General features: G+C 38.6%; 1 protein-coding gene across 3 annotated transcripts in view; it reads left to right on the top strand.

Annotated features, from left to right (window-relative positions):
- The window catches only part of SPHKAP (SPHK1 interactor, AKAP domain containing), a gene marked incomplete at both ends in the record, with an annotated part of 128,832 nt that extends 104,225 nt beyond the window's left edge, over positions 1-24,607 (top strand). For 2 of the 3 annotated variants that reach the window (XM_079924947.1, XM_079924946.1), the window contains 5 exons: positions 10,927-11,112; positions 12,923-13,009; positions 15,245-15,297; positions 15,385-15,569; positions 24,464-24,607. In XM_079924947.1, coding sequence (XP_079781073.1) covers positions 10,927-11,112; positions 12,923-13,009; positions 15,245-15,297; positions 15,385-15,569; positions 24,464-24,607 — 655 coding nt within the window. The remainder of the gene's footprint in view (positions 1-10,926; positions 11,113-12,922; positions 13,010-15,244; positions 15,298-15,384; positions 15,570-24,463) is intronic. The other variant, XM_079924948.1, reaches the window with a different exon arrangement.
- Positions 24,608-25,105: the final 498 nt, after the last annotated feature.

The following is a 25,105-nucleotide window of genomic DNA, read 5'->3' as shown; positions in this document are numbered from 1 at the left end:
AAACATATGCAGGATTTAGCAGAGACCCTGAAAGAAATCATACCGTAGAATTAGGGCTAAACTATCCCTGAAAAATAAAAACTGATCTGAACTTGCCTTAACAAAACTTGAAGAGAAACATTGAAAAATCAGGCTGAACTGAAGCTAATTTAACCTAGAATGAGTCCAATAGTCTTTAAAGAAAGACAACAAAATTCAGCACTCAACAATATAAATTTTCAGCTTAACGTCCAGTTAAGCTGAAAGATTTTACACATTCAAAGAAGCAGAAAAATGTCACCCATAACTGAGACAATAATTATTCAATATAAATATACCTAGAAATTACAGAGATGATGAAATTAACCAACACTTTAAATAACTATTATAAATATGCTTCAAATTTTAAAGTACACATGATTATGAAAGTTGATGAAAATGATAAACTTATAAATCAGGAAGTACAGCGAACTCTAAGCAGAACAGACAAAAAGAAAACCACATCAGTGTACATCACAATCAAATTATTAAAAACCAGTGATAAAGGAATAGTCTTAAAAGCAGCCTAAGGAAGAAGAAACCTTACATACTGGAGAACAAAAATAAAAGTTGCAGCTTTCTACCGCAAAAAATATAAACTAAAAGACAAACAATGACATTTTTACTGTGCTGAAGGAAAAAAAAAACTCCCAACCTAGTGCTTTTTACCTAGTAAAAAATAAAGGTTATTCATGAATATTGTCAAGATGCCAATTCTTTCTAATCTGATCTATAGATTCAATGCAGTCCCATTCAAAATCCCAGCAACTTATTTTGTGGATGTTGATAAAATGATTCTGAAGTGTATGCAGAGAGGCAGAAGACCCCGCATAACCAGAATATTAAAGGAGAAAAACAAAATCAGGCTGACACTACCTGACATCAAGACTTACTACAAAGCTTACAGTAATCAAGACTGTGATACTGGTAAAAGGGTAAATAAATAGGTCAGTGGAACAGAATACAGAGCTCAGAGATAGACCCACAGAAATATAGCCAACCGATCTTTGGTAAAAGATCAAAGGCAATACAACAGAAAATAGATAGTTTTTTCAACAAACAGTGCTGGAACAACTGGACATCCACACGCAAAGAATGAATCTAGACACAACTCTAACACCATTAGCAAAAATTAACTCAAAATAGATCATAGACCTACATGTAAAAGGCAAAACTATACAACTCCTAGAAAGGAACGTAAGAGAAAATTTAGGTTACCTTGCTTTTGGCAATGACTTTTTAGATACAACACCAAAGATATGACCTATAGAAATAATTGATAAACTGGACTTCATTAAAATTAGAAACTTCTTGTCGGTGAAAGACACTGTCAAGGAGACCAGAAGACAAGCTGTGGACTGGGAGAAAATGTTCCCCAAGACCATCTCTGACAAAGGACTGTCATCCAAAATTTACAGTGGCAAAAGACTTGAACAGAATCCCCATCAAAGAAGATATACAGATGGCAAATAAGTATATGAAAAGATGCTCAATATCATATGTCATTAGGCAATTGCAAATTAAAACAAAAATAAGATACAACTACACATCTATGAGAATGGCCAAAATCCAAAACGCTGACAGCACAAAATGCTGGTGAGTATGTGAAGTAACGGGGACTCACAGTCATTGCTGGTGGGAATGCAAAAATGGTACCGCTACTGTGGATTACAGCCTGGCTGTTTCTTACAAAAATAAACATACTCTTACTATATGATCCAGCAATCATGATTCTTGGTATTTACCCAAATGAGTTGAAAACATATGCCCACACAAAACACCTGCACACAAGATTTCATAGCAGGTTTATTCATAATTGCCAAAACTTGAGAACAACCAAGACCTCCTTGAGTAGTTCAATAGATGAATAAGCTCTGGAACATCCAGACAGTGGAATGTTAGTCAGCACTAAAAATAAATAAGCTATTAAGCCATGAAAAGACATAGGGGAAACTTAAATACACATTATTAAGTGAAAGAATCCAATCTGAAAAAGCTACCTACTATATGATTCCAACTATACGACGTTCTGGGAAAAGGCAAAACTGTGGAGCCAGTGAAAAGATCAGTGGCTGCGAGGGGTTTAGGAGGGAGAAAAGGATGAATAGGTAGAGCACAGAGGATTTTTAAGGCAGTGAATCTATTCTGTATGATACTATAATGGTGGATACGTGTCATTATACATTTGTCCAAATCCATAAAATGTACACCACCAAAGTGAGCCCTAATGTAAATGGTGAACTTTGGGTGAAAATGGTGCATTGATTTCGGTTTATTAGTTGTGACAAATGCACCTGGTACAGGATGTTGATAGTGGGGGAGGCTATTATGTACACGTGTGGGCAGGGGACATGGAAACTCTCTGTTCTTCCTGCTTAACTTTACTGTTAACCTAAAACTGCTTGAAAAAAAATAAAGCCTATTTTAAAAAATAAAGCTAACTAGTAATTTTTATACAACAGAATTTTAGAGAATATGCCAATAGCAGATTTGCACAATAAGAAGTGTTAGCGGAAGTTCTTAGGCTGAAGGAAAATAATGCTGATTGGAACTTGGATGTACACAAAGAAACAAAGAATCCCACAAATAGTAAATACAAAATATTTTGTTAGTTTTAAAATTTCTTTAAGAGATAATTATTTAAAACAAAAAATATTGCTTTATGACATGAGGGACTGAAATACATGTCAATTACGGCACAAAGGATAGGAAGAGGAAATGGAAGTGTAAAACTCTTCCTGTCTAAGTGAATTTGTATAATGTAATCTGAAAATTGACTGTAACAAATTGACGATGCATACTGTAAACCCTGAGATAACTACTAAAAAAGTAAAACAAAAAGCCAATAAGTCAATACTGGAGATAAAATGGAATGGTAGAAATTACTTAGTTAATCCAGAGAAATGCAGGAAAAGAGCGAAAAAGTAACAAAGAATAAATGGGACCAATAGATAATAATTTAAACCCAGGTATATTGATAATTATATTAATTTTTTAATGATCAAAACACTCCAATAAGAAGCAGAGATTGTCAGGCTGAATAAAAAGGCAAAACCCTACCATAAACCATCTATAAGAAATGTGTTTCCAATATAAAATAACCAATAGGTTAAAAGTAAAAGAATGGAAAAAGAAATATCGTAAGAATGATGGAGTAGCTATATTAATATCAGATAGAATCAACTTCAGGATAAGGAATTTTGTCAGGGGAATTTTATCAGGAGTAAAGAGGGATATTTTATAATGATAGAGGTGACAATTCATCATGAAGACATGGAAAATGTATATATGTAATCACCTAAATAATAGAACTCCAAACTACATGAAACAAAATCTGATCGAGCTGGAAGGAGAAATAGACAAATCCACAGTTACAGTTGGAAATTTCACACTCTTCTCTCAGTAACTGATAGAATAGTAGACAGAAAGTCAATAAGGATATACTACAAGACTTGAGTAACATTCTCCATCAACTTGACCTAATTAACATGTATTAAGGACGCCACCAAATGGCAAAATATACATTTTTTTTCAAGTACACTTGAAACATTCACCAAGATGGATCATTAGGCCATAAAACAAGTCTTAATAAATTTAAAAAGAATTAAACTCATATAGAATATGTTGTCTGACCACATGGAATTAAAATAAAAATCAATAACAAAAAGGTGCCTGGGAAATCCACACACCCAAAAAATTTGAAAATTTTCTAAATTATAAGTTGGTCAAAGAATGTCACAAGGGAAATTAAAATCAATTTTTAATTGAATGAAAAGGAAAACATACCATATAAAAATTTATGTATACAGCTAAAGTGCTTAGGAAAGAAATTTACCTTTATTTTTTATTATTTTTTATTTGTTTAACATCTTTATTGGTGTATCATTGCTTTACAATGGGTGTGTTAGTTTCTGCTGTACAACAAAGTGAATCAGCTATATGTATACATTTATCCCCATATCCCCTTCCTCTTGCATCTCCCTCCCACCCTCCTTCGAGGTGGTCACAAAGCACTGAGCTGATCTCCCTGTGCTATGTGGCTGCTTCCCACTAGCTATCTATTTTACATTTGGTAGTATACATAAGCTTATGCCACTCTCTCACTTCATCCCAGCTTATCCTTCCCCCTCTCCATGTCCTCAAGTCTATTTTCTATGTCTGTAACTTTATTCCTGTCCTGTCTCTACGTTCTTCAGAACTTTTTTTTTTAGATTCCATATATATGTGTTAGCGTACGATATTTGTTTTTCTCTTCTGACTTACTTCATTGTGTATGACAGACTCTAGGTCCATCCACCTCACTACAAATAAGTCAATTTCGTTTATTTTTAAGGCTGAGTAATATTCCACTGTATATATGTGCCACATCTTCTTTATCCATTCATCTGTCTATGGACACTTAGGTTGCTTCCACGTCCTGGCTATTGTAAATAGTGCTGCAATGAACATTGTGGAACGTGACTCTCTTTGAATTATGGTTTTCTCAGGGTATATGCTCAGTAGTGGGATTGCTGGGTCATATGGTAGTTCTATTTTTAGTTTTTTAAGGAACGTCCAAACTGTTCTCCATAGTGGCTGTATCGATTTACATTCCCACCAACAGTGTAAGAGGGTTCCCTTTTCTGCACACCCTCTCCAGCATTTATTGTTTGTCAATTTTTTGATGATGGCCATTCTGACCTGTGTGAGGTGACACCTCATTGTAGTTTTGATTGGCATTTCTCTAATGATTAGTGATGTTGAGCATTCCTTCATGTGCTTGTTGGCAATCTTATATCTTCTTTGGAGAAATGTCTATTTAATTCTTCTGCCCATTTTTGTATTGGGTTGTTTGTTTTTTTGATATTGAGCTGCATGAGCTGCTTGTAAATTCTGGAGATTAAGCCTTTGTCAGTTGCTTCATTTGCAAATATTTTCTCCCATTCTGAGGGTTGTCTTTTCATCTTGTTATGGTTTCCTTTGCTGTGCAAAAGCTTTTAAGTTTCATTCGGTCCCATTTGTTTATTTTTGTTTTTATTTCCATTGTTCTAGGAGGTGGGTCAAAAGGATCTTGCTATGATTTATGTCATAGAGTGTTCTGCCTATGTTTTCCTCTAAGAGTTTGATAGTGTTTGGCCTTACATTAAGTCTTTAATCCATTTTGAGTTTATTTTTGTGTATGGTGTTAGGGAGTGTTCTAATTTCATTCTTTTACATGTAGCAGTCCAGTTTTCCCATTACCACTTATTGAAGAGATTATCTTTTCTCCATTGTATATTCTTGCCTCCTTAATCAAAGATAAGATGACCATATGTGTGTGGGTTTATCTCTGGGCATTCTATACTGTTCCATTGACCTATATTTCTGTTTTTGTGCCAGCACTCTACTGTGTTGATTACTGCAGCTTTGTAGTATAGTTGAAGTCAGGGAGCCTGATTCCTCCAGCTCCATTTTTCTTTCTCAAGATTGCTTTGGCTATTTGGGGTCTTTTGTGTTTCCATACAAATTGTGAATTCTTTTGTTCTAGTTCTGTGAAAAATGCCATTGGTAGTTTGATAGGGATTGCATTGAATCTGTTGATTGCTTTGGGTAGTATAGTCATTTTCACAATGTTGATTCTTCCAATCCAAGAACATGGTATATCTCTCCATCTGTTTGTACCGTCTTTAATTTCTTTCATCAGTGTCTATAGTTTTCTGCATACAGGTCTTCTGTCTCCTTAGGTAGGTTTTTTCCTAGGTATTTTATTCTTTCTGTTACAATGGTAAATGGGAGTGTTTCCTTAATTTGTCTTTCAGATTTTTCATCATTAGTGTATAGGAATTCAAGAGATTTCTGTGCATTAAGTTTGTATCCTGCTACTTTACCAAGTTCATTGATTAACTCTACTAGTTTTCTAGTAACATCTTTAGGATTCTCTATGTATAGCATCATGTCATCTGAAAATAGGGACAGCTTTACTTCTTTTCTGATTTGGATTCCTTTTATTTCTTTTTCTTCTCTGATTGTTGTGGCTAAAATTTCCAAAGCTATGTTGAATAATAGTGGTGAGAGTGGACAACCTTGTCTTGTTCCTGATCTTAGTGGAAATGGTTTCAGTTTTTCACCATTGAGAACAATCTTGGCTGTGGTTTTTTCATATATGGCCTTTATGTTGTTGAGGTAAGTTCCCTCTATGCCTGCTTTCTGGAGGGTTTTTATCATAAATGGGTGTTGAATTTTGTGGAAAGCTTTTTCTGCATCTATTGAGATGATCATATGGTTTTTCTCCTTCAATTTGTTAATATGGTTTATCACATTGATTGATTTTCGTATATTGAAGAATCCTTGCATTCCTGTGATAAATCCCACTTGATCATGGTGTATGATCCTTTTAATGTGCTGTTGGATTCTGTTTGCTAGGATTTTGTTGAGGATTTTTGCATCTATGTTCATCAGTGATATTGGCCTGTAGTATTCTTTCTTTGTGACATCTTTGTCTGGTTTTGGATTCAGGGTGATGTTGGCCTCATAGAATGAGTTTGGGAGTATTCCTCCCTCTGCTATATTTTGGAAGAATTTGAGAAGGATAGGTATTAGCTCTTCTCTAAATGTTTGATAGAATTCTCCTGTGAAGCCATCTGGTCCTGGGCTTTTATTTGTTGGAAGATTTTTAATCACAGCCTCAAATTCAGTGCTTGTGAGTGGTCTGTTTTTATTTTCTGTTTCCTCCTGGTTCAGTCTGGGAAAAATGAGCAAACCTATAAATTTCTCTCAAAAGAAAATGGAAACTAGTGTTTTAGATATAATCACTATTCATTCTGAATCCCTAGTTATGTGACATGGGGTATGAGATTTACTGTAAATAGAGTGGGAAATTGAGACAAAATAAAATATACTGACAGATTCATTTTTAAGCTGGATGTTTAATGTCAATCACTGAGATTTAACTTTGATTTAGTAAGAAATATCCTATAATGAATTTTTTTAATAACATAAGGTCCTAATTCAGTAAGGAATTAGTCCAGGAAATTATTTTTTAACCAAGTAAACAAATGGTTTAGGAGCCCTCCCCTTTGTGCTGAGTATTTGCCTCATTTCCACTTTGGGGAATATGTATATTGTTTCTATTTGTCATCAGTGAACTAACTTATCTTTCATTTGAATTTAGTTAAATTCAGTGAATGTTCCTTTGGCTACATCCATTCTTCCCCTTTCTATCTGCTCAATTTAGAAAAATCTCAACATTTTTGAAAGAAAAATCAAGCTTATTAAGGATCTCTTTTCACCAAATGTTAGCAACAGATCACACTAGAAACAGCCACACCTCAAAACGACACCTGTACAGATACTTTGAGAAGGAATCTTAGGGACAATATTTGGTGTGCTATTACCTATGTAATTCATTCACATATCAAGGGGATATTTAATCATACCAAAAAAATTATACATTTGAAACTTTACACTCTATACTAGAACTCATTTTAGCAAATATTGTAAAAAGTACAACCATTTTTGGAGAAAGGATAACAGCACTAATTCTAAGATTGAGGAAAATTATGTAAATCTTTCTGTAACCGATCAAGTGTTTTGCATAAAAGTGATCAAGTGTCTTAAGTTGTATTTCCTGGGAACAGACCTTGAGAAGGAGAGCTCAGGCAAATATATATAATTTGTTAAGGAGTGCTCGCCAGAGAAAAGTGTACATACATGGGTAAGAAGGAAGGAAAGACAAGAGTGGACAGAGGGAGATGGTCCCCCCCAAATATGTTTGCACCTGAGGGCACAGCGCATCCTATAGGAAACCCTGAAGCTGGGATGGTCTGTCATGTTTAGTGCAAATTGAGGCAAGGGTGGACTTTTATATCTCTGTGTCAGCTGGTCATTGGGGTGCTCACTGGGATAGGGTATAACCCTGGCAAGGCAATTCCCAATCTGAGGACAGCTCTCAGTGTGGACTGGCAGCTGCCCTTACTTTCTACAGCCAGTGCACAAGGGCCAAGAAAAGCATTCCAGTCTCCACTCACCGAGTTACCATATTTTTCATTGTCAACTGAGAAATACACTCTTGCTTTTTGTTTGCAAACATTAATGTCCTTCTCTTTATGCTATTAGTTTTTGATGAGCTTATGGAGAAAAGTCTCCATGAATCTGTTCACATTTCTGTACATTTGGCTTTCTGAGCAAAGAGCACTGGCACCTGGACTGAAGGTTGATCAAATACTAACCCTGAAGATAGAGGCTTCTAAAGAGATACAGTGATGCATTTCCCTGGAGCTGTTTAATTATATTCCAGGGTAGTGACATCTCCTCCTCTCCACAGAAAAGATTTGAATGTGTTTCTAATCTAGAGCAAAGTGCTCTCTCCTCCATCATGTCTCTCTCTTTCCCTTCTCTCCCTGGAGAAAAAGAGAGGCAGATGTGTCCAGGCATGATAATTTTGAGGTTCCTCTCCTGTGGTGCAAACCTCACTACAGGTGCAGTGTGCAGTAAGGAATTGGGGCACAGAGAATGAATGCAAGCTGCTCTGTGAGAAAAGAAGTGGTCTGATCTCTAATCCAGAGCAAACAAATGGAAAGTCAAGCTTATTAAAAACCTGCTTTCACCAAATGTTAGCAGTAGAGTGTGATAGAAACTGCCACACCTCAATACCGTAGTTATTCAGAATGCTGTTAGCGTGTAAGAAAGATCTTTCTCATATCTTTCCACATAAGACTTAACAGGTAGGGCTATCTAAATTTGAATATGGCTGTACTTATGAAGCTAGGCAATTTTAACAATAACATATTCATCTAAAAAATATTTAATGTGTTCACAGCCCTACTCCAAATACATAAAAAAGTAAAAAAGCTCTTAATAATGTATGGTATATACACTAGACTGCAAACTAGGAAGCATTAAGTGCTACCAAAAAGAAAGAAAGACAGACTAATTGCTTTGATCATTCAAGAGAGAGATGGCCCTAGTGAGAGAGATTAAGGACGACTTCAGGGAGGTGAGAGCATCTTGGCTAAGGAATAGTAAGAAACAAGGATCAGGAAAGAATGTTATTAGACATATGATTCTTAATGAATTATATAATTTACTAATAAAGAATAATATATACTTACATACCAAGCACTAAGATAAATGCATTAAATGATTTTATTTTCTAGCTTATTTCTTCCAAAAACCATTATGAGGTTAGTATTCTTATTTTTCTTGGAAAGTTTTATTAACTTGTCCAAGTTGAATAGACGACACGTGGTAGAAGTGGAAGCTACAGCACTGGACTGCAGGAACAGTGCTCAAAGCACCCTGGTCTCCAGCATTTGGTCAGAGGAAGCAACGGGGCAAAGGTCAAGAGGCAGGAAATGTATGGCACATTTGAGGAGAAGCAGAGAGTCTGCTTTTACTCAGTAATGAACTAGAGTCAGACAGATAAAACTGGATAGGCAAGGCAAGACCGTGAAGGAAAGAGTTAAGCTTTAGGAAGTTCTTGAAGGTTTTTGACAAGAAAGGCCAAAGATATGCCTTGAGAACGTTAATTAACATTAACCTGGCATATGTGTGAAGAAGGTTTTGAAAGAGGAAGAATAGTCATGGCTGAACTGTTAGGAGGCTGACACAATATAGTCCAGGCAAGAAATCAAGGTTCAGTGCCCAGGAGTCTCAAAACTTGAGATCCGATGTCTGGTACCAACTCTTGTTGTAACTTCAGGTAAATCATTCCACCTCACTGGGCTTTGGCATCCTAATCTACAGGAAATCTGTGAGGTTCCTTCCAAATCGAAATTCTAGAAATTTAGGAAGACCTCAATTAACATAACTACCTGAGCACAGAGACAGAGATAAGTATGTGAGAGAAACTTTAGAGATGGGACTGAAAACATAGCAAATGATTGAATGTAAAGGTCAAGGAAAAATCAGAAGTTTTCTGCAAGATTTTAAGCCCGGACACTCAGAAAAGTCAATGAAATAAGAAATACAGGAAGAGGATGGGAGGCCAATTAGAATTTGTTTTACATAGGTCGATTCTGAGATGTTAGTGAGACAGATTGGAGATGTTCCGAAGACCAACTGAGGAAAAGAGCCCCAGAATCAGGAAGAGGGGCCCTGCCTGGAGCTCAGATTTGGAAGCTATTTTCACAGGCAGAATAGATGAGACTGCATAGGGACAGACTGGAAAGGAGGGCACTGAATCAATCAGAGCTGTCTATACTATGTTTAAAGGACAAAGAGAGAACCAGGTTCCAGGCATGGAGTGTCCAGAAAGGCAGAAATTCATGGGAAGCCAACGAGGAAAGGTTTCAAAGAAAAAAGCTTGTCAGATCAAAGGTTAAATGCTTGATATAAAAAGGTGCTCATCCAGAAAAGTGATGCTGACATAAATCAGAGGTTTCAGAGGGAGAGGATGGGGTTTAAAAAAAAAAAAAAAAAGGCGGCTGCAAGTACAAAATACGTATAGAGGCATTTACAGGCAAAATGGTTTTGTAAACCACTAGAACTGGACTGGGTGTTGTTCTCCCAACATCGTCCATATGGAACTTGCATTAGAATCACCTGGGGTGGTTGTTTAAAATGCAGGTTTCTGGGCCTTCCTGCAGAACCCCTGAATCGTAATCTCAGGGGAAGGATGCTCTGGGTATATTTATTTTAAACACCACTGCCCTTCAATAATTCTTATGTATGCAGGCCAGGTTGCTTCAACATGTTTTTTAAATGAATGGAGGGAGTCAGTAGAAAGAGATCAAATGAAGAAATAAGAAAGCTGATAGAGAGTAATCCTGAAAAGGCAAAGTGGGACCTAGGGCATCGGCAGAGGATTAGCCTAAAAGAAAGTTTCCATCTATGTCCTAGGACATCCTGCTGACTATGGCAGAGATCCATGCTCAACAGAGCATGCAGTGAGGTTCCTCTGAAAAGGTCAGTCTTGTGCCTGCACTCTTAGTAATATCTTACCCTCTACAGTGACAGCCCTGATGCCAGAGATGTACCAGAGGCTGAAGTCTCAACAGAAGGCAGAGCCCCCGATGAGTTCTCCAGCCCTCCCGGCAGCAGTGGAGAGAGCACGGACAGCTGGTCCCAGCTCGCCAATGAGGAAGAAAACCCAGATGACACCAGCAGCTTCCTGCAGCTCAGTGAGCGATCCATGAGGTACCTGCTCTTTAAATGACTTACCAGGGAAACAGGTCTCAACACAGATTCCAGAAATGCATTTTAAGCATTCTCTGCAAAGGGTCCCTAATAGAGCAAAAAGGAAAGACTGCCCGTCATAATTTGTGCTGAGAGCTATCTTAATATCCAGTTATGGTTTCAACTAGCTTGGCCAAGGTTGAGAGTCATCTGTGTTCCGTTCTCTGCAAGCTCCAGCTAGTGCATTCAATGGTGACAACTGTGAGTTTTTAAAGAAGAGCTGCTATTACACCTGGTGTGCGTGATACTTTCTTTCTGGTTCATTTGTATTTCAGATGCAAGACAGGCTGGGTTTACATGAGGCGTTTCCATACTGTGTTGTGTTGTTTGACCTGACTGTTCCTCCCCTCTGTATTGTTGCTCTAGAAAAGCTAGAGAGGTGCTAAAGAGAGATCAGATTTGGGAGGACCTGAGCCAATCAGGAGACATAAACTAAAAACTAGTCCTTTGTGAGGTGAGAATGAAAAGAATCTTCATGTTTCTACCCAAAATCTTATTTGATACTGGGCCAACAAGTCCACAGACTTTCCAGAAAGGCCAGTTGGAAAGTGGGTTTCCGATGCATCTGGCTGTATGGCTCCTTGAAAATGTTACTTCTGACAGTTCAGTCTGTTTAGACTTAGGAAAATTTCACAATGTTAAGCGATTTATCTAAAATTTCAAAAACTGGTGGGAAATGTTATCCTATAGAGATAGAAAGCAAAGAGAATTTGAATCTCTGGACTTAGCATAAGTTTATACAGTTCATTACCTCCAGAGCAATGTTTGAGTCATCAGATTTCAATCAGTGAAGACATTCAGTACCCCACACGAAAACCAAGACAGGAATTTGAAATGAGGGGATTTAGTTGCTTATTCATGGAACTCCTGACGGAAGACTGTCCCATTACACGACATCCCAGCACTCACTCTTTGAAAACCTTACTTGAAGAGACGTCATTGGAAAATAGAGAAGGTATGAGAAAATATAGTGAGTTTGGTGAAATTGGATGCATTCCATTTTGCAAGAACCTAAAAATGGGCTCAACTCTTCTGTGTTTCAGTAAACAAATTCCAGGCTAGTAACTAGACCATATGTTGACTGTGCATCCTACAAAAATGTTGCAATATGTGATCCCTCCTTCTCTACAACACACACAGCATCAGGTGTTGCTACTTCTCAACGATTTTAAGATAGAGTTATAAAACTCTGGCATTGCCCAACTTTGTACTTGTAAATTCTGTAGTCCCTCAGGGAAAAAAATGAGACAAATGCATGTCCTATGGAATATCCCTGACAAAAATCCCCCGAATGGCAAAGGGAAAAGAGAACATGCATCGCTGGTTTCTGTCAAAAACCAAGAAGCAGGCAGATAAGCATTCCCGTATCTTCCCCCTCAGCCAGCGTTCTCAGAAGTATCTTAGTCTCTGGAGGTATACTCAAGGTGTCTCTTGCTGATGGATAGACATGCTTACTGTCACTAGGATGGGGAAGAAAGGAGTCATGCTGATTGTCACCCACTAGGTGTGGTCCACCAGGTATGACCACTGCAGAAATTACAAAACGTTGATGATGATGATGATGATGATGCTTGGCTTGAGCCAAAAATGTCTTTTGTTGTGTTTTCCCCTGATTTGGTCAGAAATAAAGATCAATTCAGGAGTCCTAGACACTAAGCAGTATTCTTCTGGGGACCAAAGGAAGAACCTCTTAGAATGGTGGAGCAGCAGTGTCAGCAGTGTGGCCAGGTGGTGGACACCGGCATTAATGTGTAAACTTTTGCTTTGTCAGCAATGGCAACAGTAGTGCCACTAGCAGTCTTGGCATTATGGACCTGGACATTTATCAGGAAAGCATGCCATCTTCTCCCATGATTAAGTAAGTAGCCACTGAGATGCAGTGATTGTGAGACCACTACTCCGATTCCATCTGGCCATCCATTTTGATCATTCAAGTTGTTCCCGACCACTGGTTTCATCATGTCTGTCCTGCTGAGGTTCCCAGACATGTATGGTTTCATGTCACTGGAGTAAGAACTCAGGTCTGCAGTAGTCTCACCCTTCCCACCACCTGCCTTCTGGATTTCAATTCTGCCTCCTATAATATAATCGTTAATATATATATATATAAACGTATATATAATATAATATAATCATTTTGGATAAAGCTTATCCATATAATCAGATATGTCCATTATATGGACATATATCCATATAATGTCATTTTACCTAGTTGGTCACAGAGAAACAAAAATCCATTTAAATTGTACTATGCCAACCAGCAAAGACTATTGTTCAATAGAATATAGTGTGAATGGCTTTTCCTTTACTTGTAGACACCTGGGATTATTGCCACTAATGAGTCTAATACCAAATGGCACCGTGGTGGAACGTGTCATTTTAATATATGCTCCCCACAATATGAGGACCTTCTAAAAGACCAAGGAAAAAAAGTACAATATGTGTGTCCTAAAATATGGTGCATAAAGGGAGGGCAACATGAGGTCAGGGCTATATCTAGAGTTTGTGATTGTCCTGGAAAATTAAATGAATTGAAACCTATTTTTGACCATTATGACTTATTATTTGGAGATTTCTGAAATTTCAGAAAAATGAAAATGAAGTATAGGACTAAAGTTGCTCCCTGATCTATTTTTTCAATTATTATCTATAGCTAAATCATTTTTATTTCACTACTTAATCAGGTATCCTGCCTGCGGGAATATTTCTCAGTGATTAAAGGTTGCAGTGCATTCTTTATTGTTCCACACAGCCATCATTCACAGGTAGAGATGAACATAAACATTATCTTGGGTTTGATTTGTTTTTTAAAGGAGGCAAAACAAACAAAAACACTTTGGGGTAAATTTATTTTTCTCCTACAGGAAACATTTGTTTAGATATTTTGTCCATCTTTCTCCCCAGTATGAGCCTAGGACCCCACAGACTACAGATAGAGAAAACCAAGACCACCTCTACGCATATCAGCATTCTGCAGCTCCATAGTAGTAGAAATTGTACCTACCATATGTCATTTCACTTATGTCACTTGGATAGAGATCTAGCAGAAAATCTAGACCCTTGGGAAATTGGCCATTCTTCTACAAATAATTAGGTGTTCATGAAAGAACAATTACACTTTCTCTCGACATCAGGAATACAATGGGATTAGCCAGATCTTAGCAGTAACAGAGAATATAAGGGAGAATCCTCTCGCATAGAGACACATTTTTAAGAGCACCTGCAGTTTAATTTCTAGACCAGACAAAAATACAGAACAACCATGGGCTTCCCAAGATGGTCACTTCCTTTCAGCTGTTGGGTCATATACTCTTATTTTAAAAGCATTAACTGAGTCCTCCCACTATTTACAAATCTCCCTAATAAGTACTCACTATGTGAAAGCACTTCAGATGTTGAACATGACTATATTTAATGAAATCCTCACTTCCATTATGAGTATCTAGTTCTAAACCACCCCCAGCCTACTACATCTTCCCAGTAAAAAGAAAGAAAAAGAAAATTTTCAACTAATTGAGATATTTTGTCACCCTTCTTAAGTTCTAAAGTTTGTGATTGTCTTTTCCCTTATTTCAGGTCAAAGAGCCAAGTATAGGTAGAAAAATATTTTCCTAAATGAAAATGCAAGTTTATGTTGCTATCATAGTATAGAAAAATATCATTGTCTCAAGATGGAAATATATGGTTCTGTAAATGACAAGCAAATACAGAAGAAGGATAAATCCTCAAATCTGATCTAGATACCTGCAAAATCCTTCCTTGGCTGTTCAAACCTGTGAAGGTTTATGGAAAGGAGGTCAAGAAGAAGAAAAGATTGCATCTCTCAGAGTCTCCCACACCAATTATCCCAACTAAAACCATGCAGTTTATCTAGCCTTTATTTTAAGGGTAGTGTTATTCATTGCAGACCCAGTAGTCCTACGTAATAGCCACGTTGGTATTTCCCTAGTATTGGTTTAGTTTATTCCACAAAAACAATAAATATATGAAACTTCAGAAGCTTTTAGATCAATAAGACCCATCACCTCATCTAGCACTTACAGCTTGCTCTTCCTAAACATTACCAACTATATATTGTTGTTTCCTCCCAAAGTGAATTAGTAGAAGAAAACGAGATTCTTAAAGGACAGTCAGAAAACATAGAGGGTAAGCCACGTTCCCATAATTTTGAGACACAATTTGCCTGTGATCTTCGTATGGAAAGTATAGTAAGGCAGTTGTGTCTGTATTCAGAACGTGCCTCTGGAATGCCAGTGGGAAAGGCCAGCCGCCAGGGGAGCCTGCTGGTGATCAACTTTGACCTGGAGCCAGAATGTCCTGACACTGAGCTTCGAGCCACTCTGCAGTGGATAGCTGCCTCTGAACTCGGGATCCCCACTATCTACTTTAAGAAATCTCAAGAAAACAGAATCGAAAAGGTACCGTGTTCCCCGTTTGTATATCATTAAGGCTTTGTGTTTTATCCCTGCTTAAAACTCAGTAAATGCCCAGTTAATCCATTTAAATTTTTTCCTTGACTTTTCACCTTAAAATTGTGATTAGAACTTTGAAACCTTCCACCTGCATAAATATAATCATGATAATTCTTTGACTGTCAGTTTGTCTTAGCTAGTTGGTGATGATGAAAAAGTAAATTGAGGAGACAGGATAGTTTTCTAAGAGTCTTATTTTTGTGTGTGTTTCCTCACTCTGGAAACAACCTCTTCATAACATTCATTTAAATAAAAAGTAGAGAAGGAAAGGCAAAAAGGATTCTTCAGTTAATTTTAAGTCAATCAAAAGGGAGGCTATCTGGTGAACCTAATCTAATTGAATGAACCCATTAAAAGCAGAGAGTTTTCTCTGGCTAGTGGCAGAAGTAAGAGAGACTGACAGCATGAGAGCATGAAGGGACCGCATGACAAGAAATTGGGCAGCTTCTAGAAGCTGAGAGTGGACCTCAGCCAATAATCAGCAATGTGAGGCCGTCCTGATAATTAAACTATGGCATGGCGTCAAAGAGAAGGCATTTTTAATTCCCTATGGGACAGATTTGCATTGGATGGGCTTTCTCATTATTTTCTCCACCTAGAAATATAAAGCTAAGAAATAGATCCCTAGCCAACATCTAAATTAATAGCAACTCTCACTCTAACTCCCTTTCTCTAAGACCAGACATTTACTCTTGTAGAATCTCAGTTATTAAGATTAAAGCAAGAATCCATCTACCAATGTCTTCAAGCTCAATTTTCCATAATTTAAAAGTATGTTTTTAAAAAATTCAAATTAATAATAATGTTGCTATATTGGTTTTCTATTTCTGTGTAACAAACTGTCACAAATTTACTAACTTAAAACAACAATACCCAGCTCTGTTGTCAGAAGTTTGGGCGACTTCCACGCTCTCTACTGAGGGACTTACAAGGCAGAAATCAACATGTCAGCCTGTCTGGGCACTTATCTGGAAACTGTAGAGAGAAATGAGCTTCCGAGTTTGTTAGGGTTGTTGTCCTAACTGAGTTCCTGTGGTTGTCGGACTTAAGTCCCCATTTCCTTGCTGACTATTGGCTGAGGTCCACTCTCAGCTTCTAGAAGCTGCCCAATTTCTTGTCACACAGTCCCTTCATGCTCTCATGCTGTCAGTCTCTCTTACTTCTTCTGCCACTAGCCAGAGAAAACTCTCTGCTTTTAATGGATTCATTTAGATTAGGTTCACCAGATAGCCTCCCTTTTGATTGACTCAAAATTAACTGAAGAGTCCCTTTTGCCATTTAAGATAACATAATAAGGGCATAATTATCTCATTCTATTCATGGTACTGAGGATAAGGGCAGAAAATCTTGGAAGCTGCTTCAGGATACTGCCTATCTCTGCCACTGTGCCTTTTTTAATGTCTTATAGTCACTTCCACATACTCATTATACTTGTTTGTCAACAACGCTGTGAAAAGAGCAGAATGGATATTATTGTCCCTTTTTTACTGATGAGCAACTCAGTACTCAAAAGCTAGTCCATGAGAGAGTCCTCAGATAGTGATATTTGAGCTTAGTGGTAGAACCCCACTTTCTCCACAGATACCTGTCAGTAGTGCGTCTCTCTCAAGTTAGACTGCCTTTGAGTTACAATCTAGATTTTTAAAATGTGTAACTGCATTTTAACCCTCACTGCCAGAATCCTACAGCCTGAAATTAAAGGTCCTCTACCTTTTGCTCAGGCACATGGTAATTAGATCAGCGTACCTATGTCTGCATCCCCAGCCAATGGGATTGGCTACTGAAAAAAATCGAGAAGGAGACCTAGTTTATTTTCCATGCCCTCTTCCACTTCAGCCTCTCTCTCTAGCCAGTAATTCATATTTCTCTTCAGGCCTAGAACTGCCTACAGCTCTACGCTCTCTGGATCTAGATACGATCCTATGCTTGGCATAACTTTATTTGCAAGGTGATGAGTGGTTTGCTATTTAATAAGTTCTCCTTCCACCTTACCATCCAGCCTGCCTAGTGCAAAGGATGCAGTGAAAGAGCACTTCACTTTTGACCCCTCCCTCCTGCCATACACAATCCCAAGACCCCCTGCCATGGGGAGGAGAACAAGAACATTCTCAGCCAGAGTACATTCTCAGTTTCCTGGAAAAATGAAAGGCAGTTTGGTTTCCAAATTTATCTCAAGCCTCTCCCTGAATAAAAGCATTACCTGGTGCATTTTCAGATGGTCTCTTAATGGAGTAGATTTTTATACAATCCACCATTTTGAAGAAACAACATAACACTCTATGTGAATATATGTCTCATAAATCCCCCTTAGATGAAAGGACAAGGAGTATGTCATTAACACCTTAATTATGTACATGATGTTTTGACACAATATTTATTTATCCCCACTGATTTTCAGTTCTCAAAGAGGATGCCTGTCTTTGCTCATAACTATTTTTCTGAGAATATAAATGTTCCACTAGTGTTATCAAGATAAACATTAATGATGTTTCACTCCTGTTTAGCATCAGTTCAAGGAGGTTATTTCCAAGTAATGTAATTTTATGGACTGAATCTTCTAACAGTTTTTTTCCGAGTCAGTTAGGGTTCTCTACACATAGTGGCTTCTCCGTAAAAGGGCACTTGCCTGTGCCCAGTTCTATGACAGAACTGGTGAAACAAAGCAAACCGTTATGTAAAATTTTGACATCCTTTCTTTTACCGATAACGCATTTGAAGACCTCATTCTGATTGTTTTTAAATTAGCCAGGAAGTTAAGTGGCCATTTTCAAGTGGTGTGGAAGAGAGATTGTGGCTTCCTACCGAGGAGGCTGTGTCACTTGAGAGCAGCAGTGTCTCATTAGCTCCTCATTGGCTTGGAGAAGATTAAAGAAATGTCTCTGTTAAGTTCAGCAATACATTCCCCCACTGTCACTAGAGTATGAAACACCGTTCACAGATACATACCCTGAGTCCCTATCTGTGTAAATTCTGAATTTTTTGGATAAACTAATTTAGCCAACACACCTCCCTTGATGGTGGTCTCAAGCATGAACTAAAATGACAGGATATCATGAATGAATACTGAAGCAGCTCATCCTTCCCACCACTGCCGGTGAACTTAGCCTTGGAGTTGAAGGGCACTTAATGTCAGCTTATAACTACTTCCAGCCTTATTTCTATTCAAAAGGCAAATTCCAAACATTCTGGGTCCCCACTGTACTGTCACTCCTCTCCGATAAATGACACCTTTTCAAGCTTTCTCTTTTAGTGTTCTGTCTAATCATTAAAATTCCAAGTCCACTTGAATGTCGTACATTCGGAACATTCATGAAAAGTTTATCGAATATGTACAATATTCTAGCCACTGTTCTAGGCTCTGGGGACACAGGGAACAAGAGAGACAAAATATCCTACCCTTTTGGAGTTCACATTCCAGTCTAGGAAGGACCCAAGGTAGGGAGAACATAAACCAAGAGGCTCAGGTTGTAAAGACCAAATGTGAAAGTGATGGGAGCTTATTCTGGACAAGGAAAACGAGAAGCACACTGAAAAGGTACTTCTCACCCTGTGACCATGAGCCAAACGCACAGAGTCACCTGGGACCCTTATTTACAATTCATATTCCTAGACCCCCTTCTTGGAACTTACTTTCTAAGAGTGGGGCCCAGAGATATGCATTTTTAACAACTTTGCTCAAGTACAGTGATGCTAATGAACACCAAAATTTGAGACTCCCTTCCATAAGAAATATCTTGAAGGAGTGGCAGAATTTGAGGAGGCTTTAAAGTATGCTAAATTCCAGAGGAAAGACTGCTGAGAATTCCAACACCTTGAAATCTAAAACAGTTTGTGAATTTAATTCACAATGACCTTGACATCAATTAAATTTAATCTACTTAATTCAAAGCAGGGATGGGGGGGAATGTTGAGAGCAATTGTTTTTAAAAACAGATATCAACTAGCTAATTGTTCTGCTTTTTTTTTTTGCGGCACGTGGGCCTCTCACTGTTGTGGCCTCTCCCGTTGTGGGGCACAGGCTCCGGACGCGCAGGCTCAGCGGCCATGGCTCCCGGGCCCAGCCGCTCCGCGGCATGTGGGATCTCCCCGGACCGGGGCACGAACCCGTGTCCCCTGCATCGGCAGGCGGACTCCCAACCACTGCGCCACCAGGGAAGCCCTGTTCTGCTTTTTTGAAGCCAAAGCATTATTTTCTCTAGCTCTTTTACTTCTGTTTAAATTCAATGAGCTTCTGTGAGCTAGAATGGGCTGATGACTGGCCTTGCAATAAATCAGGTGCCTTTCTCATCTTTAAGCTCATTTTGAGAATTACTTCCTTTTCTTGAAGGCAGTGCATAGAACAGAATGTGCAAAGAGGAAACAGATGTAAACTTACCTTCCTAAGAAAGTGGGAGTCAGGAGAGGAGTGGCCTCGCCTTTAATTTCTTATTCTTTTCCATATGCAAAGCAGTGGGAAGAGAATGAGAGAGAAAACATTGATGGCATTTACTGTTAACCTAACTTTCCCCAAAATACTACACTTTAAGTCTCAGTTTTGAAAAAAAATACATGACAAAGGAAGGAAAAATAAGGAAGAATTAGATACTGTCTTAGCTCAGGCTGCTCTAACAAAACACCATAGAGAATGGCTTGAACTGCAGCCATTTTATTTCTCACAGTTCTGAAGGCTAGGAAGTCTGAGATCAAGGTGCCAGCAGATGCATTTCCTGGTGATGGGCTTCCTCCTCTCTGTGCCCTCATGTGGCAGAGAGAGAGCTCTGGCATCTCTTCCTCTTCTTATAAGGGCATAAATCCCACCATGGGAGCTCCATCCCCATGACCTTATCTAAATCTAATTATCTCCCAAAGGCCCCCACCTCTTAATGCCACCATATTTGTGTCTTAGGGCTTCAATCTATGAATGGGAGTGGGGAAGGGGGGGGACACAAACATTCAGTCCATAACAGATATTGTCTCTTCGTTTGTGAATGTAAGAAACTGTCTGCCTTGAACTGAATATTTTGTCATTGTTCTCAAATTCAGTGTGTGCGAGAATCACCTGGGGAGCTTTTATAGACCCCAGCGGGTGAGCCAATTAAATCAGACTCTCCTCTCGGGATGAAACCCAGGCTTTGGGGTTTTCTCGAGGTCCCTGTGGGTTCTAGGGTACAACCAAGGCTGAGAATCACGACTCTACAGGCCATAATTGCAGGAGCAATATAAAGACCAGCTCACTCGTGCTTAATCAAGTGGAATTCACCTTGGAGCAAAAGAAGGTGTCTGCTTTCAGAAATCTAAGTTGAATGTTTTCAAAAATCCATACGACTTGCAACAGCTCCCATAGATTCCACCATATGATTTGGTAAACAATTAATCTAATTTAGTAAATGCACCTGAGAATATACAAGGCATCTACCATGTGATACTTTTCTTCAAATGAGTCTACCAGTGATATACCATCACAGGATACAAATTCTTCTAGTTACCTAAGACGAAACATTTGTTCATGGAAATGCCAACTATGATACACAGGAAGGGAACATAATTATTATTGATTGTGAAATAGCAGGAAATGAAAATTGGAAATTGGAAAGAAAAACTCAGATCTCTGACACACTAAAGCTGATTATGAAATTCCCAAGTCAAAAACATGGACAGATACAGTGAAAGATCTAGAACCAGCTGCTACATAGAATGCAGTTTTTCAAGGCTGTAGTAATGAGCTGGAAATGTCCTTTTCTGATTTCTTCACAATCTTAGCTTCGTTTTTGTCTAGAATTTTTTTTAAATGAAGGAAGAAAAGAAAGTGTAAGACCTTATCATCAGCCCCACAGATGGTTCAAGGTCTCGATGTCTGAGATGAAGTCATCACGGCCTAAAAGCATGCTATATTTAGTGGGGCCAGATCATTTTTGAAAATTGCTTTATTGGGATATTGGCCTGGATTTAGAAATCATGAGACAGATTCTAGCGTGTGACCATTCGACCTAGGTGATGGGGCACTTTGACGACTTTGGCCAGTCAAAAACATGTTATGGTCATCACCACAGTGGGAGACCCTGCTTCAGCAAGCCCCAAATAGATGGAAAGTAGCTAATCTTGGGCTTCCAGAAAGGTCTGAAGCAGACAGCCTTCTGGGAAAGGTTTAGCCAGTATTGGCATCGGCTCTAGAATTTTGATTCTTTCTCAGAGCAATACCTGAGAGATAAAAGTTGGGAATAAGATGGTAGCCCAGTGAACCAGTGTGTATAGAAAGAAAAAAGAAAAGAGCTAAGGCTAATTTTCTATTTCTGTTTACTTTATATTGACTGTTTCTTTTATAAGACATGTTAAGGAAGAGCAAATACCCTCAAGGGATGAGTCTAGCCTAAGACCACTTATGACCCTGGAGGGAAATCTTGAAGCCAATGAATTATGAGCCTCTCTCAGTGAGACCTCAGAAACTTGATGTTCAAGTCCTCTCCACTAGGAGCATCTAATTTCTAGACTTCCAGTAAGAGCTGGGAAAGTCTGATTAACCAAATCATGCAAAGACATCCTAGCCTTTCTCCCCCTTTCCCTGAGGACTTATGTTTTTACCACTTTGTCCAATAGAAAACATGCCTGGGATCTTTCATACACACCAAGAAACAAGTAACAGCTCACAAAATTATTTTTACGCCTCTCCGTAAATTACTAGTAATCACCTGTAATGTTCCCCTTTCTGAGGGTATTTGTGTTTTGAGCAAAGCCTTAACCTAAAGGATTAAGCTGTCTAAAATTTCAGATCTAACAGACAGAAAGCTAGGCAGAATTTTGAGGGAAACCAGACAACTAATAGTCTCTGAAATTCTATCACTGAGACTGATGGAGCTGATTGGCACTAACCTTGCATGGCTGTCACAGTGACCAGTGAAGAGAGGTCCTAGGCACCTTACCCCCACAATATACATGCCCACTCCCAGGCACAGTGTGATGAGACACCTGTCGCATGACCAGCTTTGACTCTCCTCCTTGCCTACTACCATTGCACCAGACTAGGCTCTGCCCAGCCTTTGCCTAGATCCATGGCCCCCCAGTCATCTTTTTGGAGCATCCTATCAGTAGAAAATTATTGAGTAAGAAGCCCCAAGATGTGCATGCTAATTTTTAACTATATATGTGCAAATACATTATATAAAACTCAAGAATGAATATTTAGACAAGGTTCGTCTTCAATGATTCTGGATGTCACTCCATATTTCAAATAGCTTTCTGATCATTTTGAATGCATTTGATGCAATTGACTCACATTTGGTTGTTCATCCCTTTTGTCATTCTGCAAATATTTATTGAGCCCCTATTAGGTGCAGACACTAGACATAAAGAGGTGGCTAAGACGATGTCCTTTCCTGGGACATTTACTCTCTGTAATACAGTTGCCATCGGCTTCCCATTGGTCTCCTTTTTTACATCATCTTTTAGATGATGTTTATGTTTCCATGTATTAAAAGTTAAGCGTTTTATTTTCCAGCCTAGAGAATTGCTTTGTTCTGATTAAGCCAACACAAGGCGAGTGAGTACAATAAAGCACTGATTTCTGTAACTGTGCAGTAGTTGGTGCCGCCACAGCTGGGAGAAGACACGTAATTTAGTAGTAGCTCTCTATAAGACAACGTCTCAGCAATGGAAATGAATTAGCAAATGCAAACTGAAGAGCGGGGAGGAAAAGACCAGAAAAAAGTTAGCATTCCACTTTCCGGCTGATCTTGAGAGTCTGAACAAATGCGAAATGAGCAGAGGAAAGACATTCTAGAAGGAAACATTGAAGAAATAGTAACTAAACTACAGCCCTCATCTTTTTTAACAAATAGGTTTTTCTTCCTCATTAAACGATACCGGATTCCCAGCTTATCCTTTCTCCCAGTGTTCCAAATAAATATCAATGGCTTATTCTCTTACGACCAAAATGCATGTGGTGCAATAGTAGAAAGAGCTTGGGCTGGAGTGTTAGAAGACCGTGCATCCTACTGCCAACTTTTCATCTCACAAACCCACAGTTTTTCATCTTTAAATGCCTGCTTTACAGGGTTGTTGACCGAATTAAATGAGATAGCATGCATGAAAGTAGATACTTCCTGCAGGTTTGGGCTCTTATAATCATTAGTTTGCTTTATACGTATCTGACTAAGGAGTTTGAGAAGCCTTCATTCTGGGCTTCATCCCACGGTTTCACGAAGGGAACCATCTATAATGCTTTTCCCACCTTCCCACCCCCAACTCACAATGCACCTGTAGTCATAAACTTTCTACGTTGTGGCCAGCTGAAGCTGGTACCATTCACCAGGTGACGAATCTAAGATGTTTCCTCAATCTGTGCTTTTCCTGTTCCAATGGAAAGCCAGTGTCTCTCGAAACTTGATGAAGAGGGAGGGAAATGTTCAAGATGGACTGAGGAACCGGTAAATAACCCTACCCAAAAGTGTAACACAGTTTATTTGGCCTAAATGTATACATCCAATGAGAACTTATCTGTGACACCGACAGAAGGGACTGGGAACCATGCTCTACAGTCCTGTTAGAGAGAGTCCAACCCCGAGGAAAGCAGATCTGAGGAAACTCTTCAAATATCTAAAAGATAGACCGTGGCAAGAAGAATTCCATGTAGTCTCCCAAAATCGAAAGATGGCAACTGCTGTGAGGAACACTTCAGTTCAGTTGAAAGAACTCGCTAATTATCTGAACTGTCTAAAAAGAAAATAGACTGTCCTAGAATATAGTGTGCTGTCACTAGAGATATTAAAAAATAACCTGGAGAGCCACTGGCTTTGGAAGAGCGTTTGAACGATATAACTTTGAGGACCCTCTGTGATATGTGAGCCTAACCCTGTGCTTTACTTTAGTTTCTAGATGTCGTGCAGCTGGTTCATCAGAAGGCCTGGAAAGTGGGAGATATCTTTCATGCAGTTGTTCAGTACTACAAAATGCGTGAGGAGCAGAAGGATGGGACCCCGAGTCTCTTTGACTGGCTCTTGGAACTGGGATAAGGCGGCTCTGCCTTTAGGGTACCCCTTCCTTCATTCCAGCTTAGATCACAGTGGTTTGCTCTAAATTTTCTCAAAACATCACATCACATTAACAGAGCTATGAAAAAATCTGCTGTTCAAGTCTGCTGCACAGCAAATAAATCTGAGGAAAAGCAAAATACCAGTCTGTACAAATCAATACAACCGGTGGGTGAGTTCAAAGGAGCTTGTATTAGAATGGCTGGAAAAAAACAGAATTTTAATGGGCCCAAATGAAAAACTTATAACTAGGCCCAAACTCCAGGAAAGTTGCACTTACATATTTTTAATAATATAAAATGTTATGTAATGTCTCCAATTATGTGAATCGACTGGAAACAAAGTCACTGGTCAAAATCATTTTATAAACTCTGCTGTAATGTTTATTTTACTCTTTTGAGCAGATTAAGGGGTCTGTCAGCCCAGGTAAATACTTAAGATATGGACAAGACATTTCCAAAACTTTGATATAAAAGCTTT

Source organism: Stenella coeruleoalba (genome assembly GCF_951394435.1).
Source record: "Stenella coeruleoalba genome assembly, chromosome: 6".
Taxonomy (NCBI): domain Eukaryota; kingdom Metazoa; phylum Chordata; class Mammalia; order Artiodactyla; family Delphinidae; genus Stenella; species Stenella coeruleoalba.
Note: the sequence above shows the minus strand (reverse complement) of the source record. Positions and strands in the feature narration are given on the sequence as shown.